Raw genomic sequence first — 9,336 nt, 5'->3', positions numbered from 1 at the left:
TCAACAGACCCGGTTATCTCAGGGAGATGAGCCGGCCTTTCATCATTTTCCAAGTCCCGGTCCATCAGATACTGATGACCCGACCCTTGGGGGCTACACATTGCTCCTCAAGTCTATATAATCAGACCTACAAAAGTTCGTGCTCATTATTGCATAATGACCCGGCCTTTGGGGACTACACTGGCTGAAGTTTTATGAACATAAGACAATTACAAGTCCCAGGCTGCTGCAGGCAAGACAACCCGACACTTGGAGGCTACACATGTGAAAGAAAAAACATTCAACTTATGACTGGCGACTCAGATGAATAACCCGGATTTCTTCAAAGTTGCAGCATTTATACTGAAGCAAGTCTTAAGCTATCACTACGTTCCCCTCTTAAGACATGGGGGCTACAGGTAATATGGATATAAGGGATGCACACCCTCAAGTTCTCAGTTTTGAGCAAACTTGGTATCATATTTTTAGTGGAGAAATTTGCAAAAGTTGATCTCCTACAAGCTATTCAAGGAAAGGCCCGGAGAGCTGATTCAGCGATTGAAAGCTATATTTATAAAAGCAAGCACCAAACCATCACAAGATATAAGGACTTGGCCTCAAGTACTCAGAAAGACCAATTATATGACCCGACATTTTTAACAGTCATGACCTGGTATTATCAATCTTCATAAATTTGGGCAATTGTAACTCGGCAAGCTATACATCCTCAAGCCGGCTGACCATCAGATGAATATCTCAAGACCAATACTTCTATCAATCCACAGCATTGGAGGCCGACTCAAACGGATTATTTTTCACAATATTTTTCCCGCAAGAAACCAATGTCAGCAAATTGATTTTGAAGCTGGCCTATTGACCCAAACTTTCCAGGAGGAGTTCCATTGAATAAAGCGCCTAGATTTTCGCATTGGCAAAGTTTAAACATATATGCTAAAAAAGATTTGCTATGAGATCATGGACAGGTATCAAGGTGGCTGAGATCATGTCACGGCATGGAAGAAGCTTAAAAACTGCATGACCCGACAAAGATTGACTCGGTCGGGTGTTTTTTCACATAAGGAAATGACAAGGACTTAAGGATGATCAGGTGTTGGCTCAGAAAAATTCTTGACACGGAGCACAACCTGTCAAATTTTTTCCTGTTTTTGTTTTTCAAGATCAGTTTAACATGGATAAATCCAAACTAAACTGGGGGCTAATGTCGTGGATATACCCCGCGGTAAAATCCGGCCGGGATTTGGCACCTGATCAGTAACCCTCCCGGACTTGGCGGCTCGTGAGAAGGCCGGCTGAAGGAGAGGTCGGGACGGGCGGCTCATGGAGAAGGTCCAAGAAGAACAAGACCCGGCAAGGGAAGCAAGGCCTGGACTTGTATCCGGCTTGTAATAGAAAATAGAGTAGTCCTAATCCTATTAGGACTCTACATGTGAGCCGCGCCTTCAGCTTATATAAGGAGGGGCAGGGCACCCCAAGTGGGACAAGTTTTTAGATAGATAGACAAGTCTTAGATAAGATCAAAGTAGATGCTCTCGAGATAGAGGCAGCAAAACTTCGCCCTTGTAACCGAGATCTTCATCATCATCATCATCATCATCATCATCATCATCATCATCATCATCAATAGCAATGAAGCAGGATGTTGACTTTTACCTCCACCACGAGGGGCCGAACCTAGGTAAAACTCGTGTCTCTCGAATCCGATCAACCCCGTTCAAGCTACTACCTAATTGCAATGGCCTCACGACTAAGTCCTCACACTAGAACATGTGTTGTGACAAAACCATGATAGCAAGTACCTGCATAAATTCAAAAAAAAATACATGTAAGTACCAATGATGTTGTTTTTGCTTCTTGTTTTTGTCAATGTTCACGACACTTACATTAGCACTGTACGATTCATCATGACTTATATAGTTCGCCTCAGCAGGTTGGTTCACATTCAGTGATGAGCATTCATTCTCTCTACGAATATAATCGGTTTCTTGCTCCCTCTATACACGTTAAAAAAATAAGTATCACATCAATCCAAACACCGCACAACATCACCACAAATATAATCAGTTCATTAATTATGAGACTGCTATGTGTGATGCATAAATAAATCAGGCGCGAAATCCAATTGCTTGATAGTACTTGCCCCCGAATTTATGCATAAAACTACTATATACTTATTCATTTAAAGAGTTAAAGAAAATTCATCTCATTTCAATGATTAACTAAGTGGAATGTCAAAAAAATTGCAAACGGAAAACCTATTGGGTGTCGACAAGGTCCTCCGCTTGGTCGACGTTGATGTGCTGGTACCTTGCATGTCATCGATGGCGTGTGGGAGGGGAGAAGCATCGACGTCGGACCGCTTCTACGTTCCACCAGGGGTTACAATGCGTTTGTGTTGGCCCGACGACAGAGATCGGGTCTTGAGGGCGGCGACCATGGAGTCACAGCGGTGACGGATCCTGACTAGGGTTTCGGCTGTGAGGCGGAGGCAGGGGCGGGGCACGCTCAACGTTTTTTTTTCCGCAACAAACAAGCGCGACGTGCGGTGTACGTGCGCGTGGGCGGGGGGTTGGGCTTGGGATACACGGGGCTGCCGGGCGTACGGCGGGCGGGGAGTATGCTATGCGGGAATGGGTAAAGGCGATATATCCTTTATACGTTCAGAGCTTTATTAATGCCGCATCATAGATAGATATATGGAACATACACAACTACAGCAGCGAAGGTAAAACACATCCATGAGAGCTTTGCAACAGTGCGTTCAAAGGTAGCATTTATTTAGTTGGTTGAATGTAACTCAAGTCACGCAAGATACTTGAGGACGCCTGGAAAGTGAACCCTGTAGAAATAGTCGTCCCAGTCGATTCTCCTGAGATCGAAATCAAAGCAGTATTCTCCTCCATCTCTATTACTCTCCATCGCTTTCCTCAGCTTCTCAAGGTTCATGTCATCAAAGCTTCACAACGTCGAGAAAATCGACTCAGAGAGAACGATATTTAGAAAGGCAAAATGTTTCGTCTCATTGTGGCCAATATGATGCTTACCGTCCTTTGAATAAGGTGTAAGGCGCATAGAGCTCAATCAGATGCATGGCCAATCTGTATTTTCCGTTGAGCTCATTGTAGCGCCGCGAGAAAAGGCCACAGAGCAGCACGTTCACCAGGTGGAGGACCTGCCCGAGTCCAGTTGTCCGCATCACACACAGACACACAAGTTACTCTATTGGCCATCTGCGAATTTAATGTTCCAATTTCTATTCTCCGCCGAGCAAACCTCAAGAGGGAACTTGTACTTGATGACGATGTACGCGCGGAGCCTGACGACCGTGCTGAAGAAGCGCATATTGTTCAGCCGGATGGGCTCGCCGTTCTCCCCTCGGGGCGGGTTGTCCTTGAAGTAGCGATGGCCTGACTCCTGGAGAGTGGTGTAAGACGTCGGGTTGCTCACAGATGACGTCAAGTGATAGACGGTCTGCACCTTTTCCTCTGTGTGCGCCGCCATGGCTACCATCATAGAGTTCACCACCATGTCCCCCGGAATCTGTCCAAACTCGAAATAATGGTATGACTTGTGAGTATGCAAACTCACCACGTCCATTATGTTGAAGTTTTGGATGTGAGGATGCAAACTCACCACGTCCATTATGGCATCGGGGTCTACTAGAAAGAATTTCAAGGCCTGCTTGGTGTAACCCAAGATAACAGAGTCAATTGTCCTAAACAAGAGAAAATGCAACTTAGTGTCGCCTGAACCTAAAGAAAAAGTCTAAAGAGATGAATATTTTTAATTAGATTTACCTAACTCCTTCTATCCATCCAGGCAATGGGTCCTTGAGGATGCTAGTTATGATGCTTGGCCTGACGATGACAACTGGAAGGTCACCTTCTAGGTGCCCCAGCAGCATCTCGCCCATTGCCTTGGTGAAAACGTAGGTATTTGGCCACCCGAAATGCCTTGCTCTTGAGGCCAATGTGTAAGTATAGAATGCGTGTTACTATTGTTACAGAAAGGTATACCAATGTACACTTATGTTTAGTTTCTAACCTCTTGAGGCCAAGTTCCTTCATGGTTTTCCTCTCAGCCCTTTCTGTAGCACAGTTAGCATTCAGTTCCATCTTGGTATGTTTGATCAGATTTAGCTCAGATTCGACATCTAAATGTGTGCCTGCCCGTAGTGTATCGCCCATTATGAATGGTTTCTCTAGTATTAGTCCCTCTTGTTCACCGCTTACGTAAGCTGTTCAAGTCAGTTAATCACTTCTCCTGATTCAGAGTAAATAATTGAAAACAGAACATACTAATAGAATCCTGCGCTTCGCACCTGTTGAAATGTGAAGCAGCATTTTTAGTTTGATGCACTTGTTCGCAAATGCATACATGTGCTTCGCTCCCAAGACGTTAGTGTCAAAAGCTACATCGTATCTGTAAACCCATAACGCTTTGATCAAATATCTAAAAAGCATGTTTTAATTTTTTCTTTTATTGGTAACAACATGCATGTATGCTTTTATTTTTTGCGAGATAACAACATGTATGATTTCACAGATTCGTGGTAATTAACCTTTCATAGAAATTCGTAGTTGCAGCACCATTCACGATGATGTCCATATTCTTGGACAGTTCTTTCAGCTTGGCAGTGTCTAGTCCAAAATCCTCACAGATAACGTCTCCTGCCAGAGGGCACACCTTTTCTTGGATGAAATCTCCGAATCCATTGCCATACTTTTCTCTGAGAACTTGGAAGATTTCCCTCCGTGTTACCTGCAGATAACGAATTGATGTTTGCAGTTTTTTCGTGTACTTCAATTTTCCCATGTTCGGTTTGCCTGTTGAACTGTTATCACTTTTACCACATGCATGTTGGACGTACTGTCATACTATGCATCTCTGAATTATTCTCTGAGGAGTACTTCTCAGAAATGGAAGTTTCTACTTGTTAGCCCATTACACTTTCAAGAAAGCAGCTCGTGTCGGCCATCCCCATCCCCGCCTCTCCACTCCACTGTGCACACCGTCCCGGGCCCTTTCCTCTACTCTCCTCGACCTCACGATGGGCAGGTCCGACGGCAGCGGCTGATTATCAGCGTTGGACGCTCGAGGGAGCTCTAGATCATGGTGCCGCTGCCCATGTTCTTCGAGGCCATCATCGTCCACCGTAGCGTCGGTGAAGGAGGAGACGAGGAGGTGGTGCTCTCCTCTAGTACGAATAGAAGCCGAAATGGCTAGAAATCTGTCAGCTGACTTTTTCATTTGTGGTCAGTCGATTTGTCAACCATTGGATGCGAAATCAAAGGCCCAGGATGCTTCTTCGACCTCCATCTGCCCTTGAGCCACCAACCACCACCGGCCGAACCGCTGGTCCCCACCGCTCGCGGCCGGCGGCGCTCCTGCGCCGCTTGTTGGCAACAATCTAGCCGGCAATTCGATTTGTCGTGGTGCGAGCGAATGAGTCGACAAGGAGTGAATCATCAACAAGTCAAGACCGGAGAAGAACAGAAGACAAAGTGTCAAGATTAGGAAGAGATTGTTAGAGATAATCTTGTCTAGTTTTGCAAACTAATTAGTACCGTAGCAACGTATGTCCTGTTGTGCTGGGCGTCATGTACGTATGGTGCAGGTTGTAATCCAGTACGATTAGGTGTAGTCATTGTGGCTGAGTAGGATTAGTTGAGTACATGTCCTGTCCGAGTACTAGTATTGTCTAAGTCGGTTTAGGTTTCTCTGGCCAGGTGTGTATATATACGTGACAATAGCCACGAGATTTGTAACATCGCAGAGAAAAAAGGAGAAAAAGAAATAAAAAGAAAGAGAGGCACAACACATGCTTTTGGCAAAAGTTTTTGCGTCTGCGTGTTTATCGTGATTTGATGTGATTGATTCTGTGGGTAAAGTTTCAACAATTGGTATCTAGAATAAGGTCGATTTGAAGCCGCGCTTGCCAAGGGTGGCGACATACTAGTGCCTTGGGCGGGCCATGATGTTGCTGGGCGATGCAGCGAAGAGGAGGATCAGGCAATCGTCGTTCGGCGGAGCAACATGGAGGAAGGCGATAGGCTGTCGTCAACAAGGCGGCGGATGGAGATCGTTGACGGGAGCGATGGTGCTGTGGTGCGGTGCCGGAAGTTTGTCATGATCGTCGTCCATGGGAGTTCGATGAGTCAAGAGTCGTGCAGTATAGCACTGTCGTGTCAGTGAGTCATCGTCGTCATGTCCAAGTGCTTGTCTCTGTGAGAGGCGTTGAAGATGAAGCGCATCCAGGTCGTCTATGTGTCTCGACGAGAGGATCAAGTTCAAGTATGTGGGGGCGGTAAACTAGTGAAGGCGAGTCTCTTCAATGAGGTCATGTCTCTACATGAGGCTGGAGTGCATGGTGTAGTGCACGGGGGTGGTGTGATCCACAAGCAATCGGCATGTATCTCGCTAGGGTGGATGGTGTAGTTCATCGGGTGATGTATTCCACAGGTTACTAGTGAGGCTCGATAGTCCAAGGCATATTTGAGGTGGTCCGTAAATTCACCAAGTCAAAATTAGGGAGAGAATGTTGGCAACAATCTAGCCGGCAATTTGACTTATTATGGTGCGAGCGGATGAGTCAACAAGGAGTTAATCATCAAGAAGTCAAGACCGAAGAAACACAGAAGACAAAGTGTCAAGATTAGGGAGAGATTGTTAGAGATAATGTTGTCTAGTTTTGCAAAGTAATTAGTACCGTAACAACGTATGTCCTGTTGTGCTGGGCGTCATGTACGTGTGGTGCAGGTTGTAATCCAGTACGATTAGGAGTAGTCATTGTGGCTGAGTTGGATTAGTTGAGTACGTGTCCTGTCCGAGTACTAGTATTGTCTAAGTTGGTTTAGGTTTCTCTGGCCAGGTGTGTACCAATCATGAGGGACTTTTGGTTGGAACTGTTGGTAATTTTCATATACCAATTATGCAATTCATACATTTTGGTTGGGAGGTTCTTGACCTCCTCGGGCTCGACTAAAGATTGGCCGCAGACATATTTTCGTTTTATTTCCTCCTCTCTAAGCAAAGACATGGGCTCGATCTCGAGGGGTTGTCCAATAGTGATACCGAGCATTTCAGCCTGCATTATATGCTCCTCAGTTATTACCAGATTGCCCAGCTGGGGAACGGTTTGCCCACATATATATAGGGCGGCGGTACTCTCGTGTGTTGTTGGCACAACAAGCAGGAGGATCGCCCGCGCCGCCTGTTCTCCCAGCTGGGGAATGGTTTTCCCGCATTTTTTGCCAGCTGGTTGGCTCGAGCTCGAGCTTGACTCCTTTTGTAGTCTTTCTCGATGTGCCTTCCTGATTTGGCGCTCATAGTCTAAGTCAACAGGATTGGGAGCTAGTGGTCTAGTCATACGAATGAAATGGTCAATCTTTTCCTCAGGCACTTTCTTACTTGGCGGCGGTGTCGGTTTCGGTCCAAAATGGGCGTCCACTTGGGCCTGCACTATGGCTGCGTTTTGCTCCTCGGTCATGTCGTAAGACCTCTGAGGAAGAGGAGCGAGGCTTGGACCATATTATATCGCTTGCCTCCGCCTGTACCTCCTGTACTACCTCGACTTGTAGCGCTACGCACCATATCTGCAGCGGCTCTCTTCTGCGATTGCTGAGGCGGCGGAAATGGCTGACGTGGCTGAGTTGAAGCAGGAGGAGTGGCCTGAAGCCGTGCCTGACTTGAAGGAGGAGGAGTGGCCTGTGAAGTGTACCTAAACTGAATAGAAGCAGTCCCCGCCCTTCCTCGTCGAGCCGGTGCCGACCGAAGAGGATTTCCATCGGATGATGTATCTCGTGATGATGTATCTCGAGCATGGCCCAGTACTATCCTCGCCTCCGTGAAATTGCGTGAACGTGGAGCCACTCTCGCCACCGTTTTTCTGCATCAAGGAGGAGCCGCCAACGTTCCCACACCATTGTGCCGCTGCGCAACCACAGCGTCCAAATCGGAGGCCTCTTGTGAAGGAGGAGGTAAATGAGGTATCGTCGTCTTCACCATGATGGCCCCGGTGATGGAGGAGGAGCCCGACAACGCCGCCAACAGCACACTCGACCACATCCTCCACCACCTCGGACGCGACGGCGGCTCATGATCCACACACATGGACACATGGGCAGTCCAAAGGGCGGCAGCACATCAATCGTGCTGGGATCTCCGAAACGCGGCTATACGCGGCATTTGCACATCGGACGCAGCCACATACTGAGTCCAAACCTGCCTGATCCTCGCGTTGGCATGTGCCGAGCACCGGCCCAGGACTACCATGGAAACGTCCACCCGCTGATGGTGCCGCCTCGGCGACCAACTCGTCAAAATCAGCAGGGCAATGGGACGGAGAGGACAACGGTGGAGGTGCCGCCGACCAGGGAGGCCATGCATATGAGGTCACCGTCCGACAGCTCATTTGAACTTATCCATATGTAATGTATTGAAGTTTCTTAAATTTCGTCCTGTTTATTCAATTCGCGTTTGAACTGCGTGACCGCTCCATTAACCCTGTCTGCAGACGTTTTGATGGAGGTGGAGGTGTCTTTTTTGATGGAGGACGTTGGAGGTGGCTAAGGTCACATGCATGATACAGAAATACTCCTATATTGGTAGAGGAAAGAAAGGTAAGAACCCAGTTTTTCACCTCGGTCTGGATTCGGTGTCTTGCGGATTCGTCATTGGTAGCTCGAACCAAGAGGAAGACCTTTCTCACACCAGGCTGAACCCTCAGTATCTTCTCCACGAGCACTATTGAGATAGTATCACACACCATAAAGTGACACTGCATGCAGATGCTGAAACAGAAATGCGTTTGATCGAGGGTTACCTTTTCCAAGGAACCCAGTTGATCCGGTGATGAGGATATTCTTGCCCCCGAAGTATGATGCGACACAACCAACATTCATTCCGCCGATCACCATCGGGTCCGTCTGCCGCATGAGTTTGCGAGATTTATGACTCGTAGTTTAAGCCCACTTGTCGTAGGCTGTAGGTAGGTAGTACGATAGAGGTTTCACTGTTTGATCTCTTCGACGACCTGGCCGCATACTTATAGGGCTCTAGAGGGCGGATGGAGCACGCTAGCATTGATGGATAATCCCAACGAAAAGAGAAGCAAAGTTCGGTCACCTAAATATACCGTTGCATTAATTTTATTTTTGCGGTAGAAAAACGTTGCTTTCACTTATTGGTGCTAATTTAATATTCCTATGACAAGAGGAATATATTCTTCAAATCTCTCGCAAGTTTAAAATTTAGAGGTGTCTTGATTTTGGAAAGAATTACGGTCCTTACAAGGTCACATATGAAAATCCGTGTCGAAGGAGTGACACCATGGCGGAG

General features: G+C 46.9%; 1 protein-coding gene across 2 annotated transcripts; it reads right to left on the bottom strand.

Moving 5' to 3' along the window:
• Window positions 1-2,643: 2,643 nt before the first annotated feature.
• LOC119270762 (alcohol-forming fatty acyl-CoA reductase-like) lies at window positions 2,644-8,999 on the bottom strand. Of its 2 annotated transcripts, XM_037552817.1 has the most exons (10): window positions 8,822-8,999; window positions 8,639-8,742; window positions 4,559-4,758; window positions 4,319-4,419; window positions 4,042-4,234; window positions 3,795-3,956; window positions 3,631-3,712; window positions 3,271-3,537; window positions 3,042-3,169; window positions 2,644-2,953 (listed from the first exon to the last, which is right to left on the bottom strand). In XM_037552817.1, exons 1-10 carry the CDS (start codon window positions 8,931-8,933, stop codon window positions 2,800-2,802), a joined length of 1,503 nt encoding a protein of 500 aa, XP_037408714.1. In that variant the 5' UTR covers window positions 8,934-8,999; the 3' UTR covers window positions 2,644-2,799. The 2 variants fall into 2 exon arrangements, with proteins under 2 accessions (XP_037408714.1, XP_037408713.1); XM_037552816.1 differs by having other exon boundaries at window positions 3,271-3,712.
• Window positions 9,000-9,336: the final 337 nt, after the last annotated feature.

Source organism: Triticum dicoccoides, chromosome 3A (assembly GCF_002162155.2).
Source record: "Triticum dicoccoides isolate Atlit2015 ecotype Zavitan chromosome 3A, WEW_v2.0, whole genome shotgun sequence".
Classification (NCBI taxonomy): Eukaryota; Viridiplantae; Streptophyta; class Magnoliopsida; order Poales; family Poaceae; genus Triticum; species Triticum dicoccoides.
The sequence above is the reverse complement of the archived record's forward strand: the minus strand, read 5'-3'. Positions and strand labels throughout refer to the sequence as shown.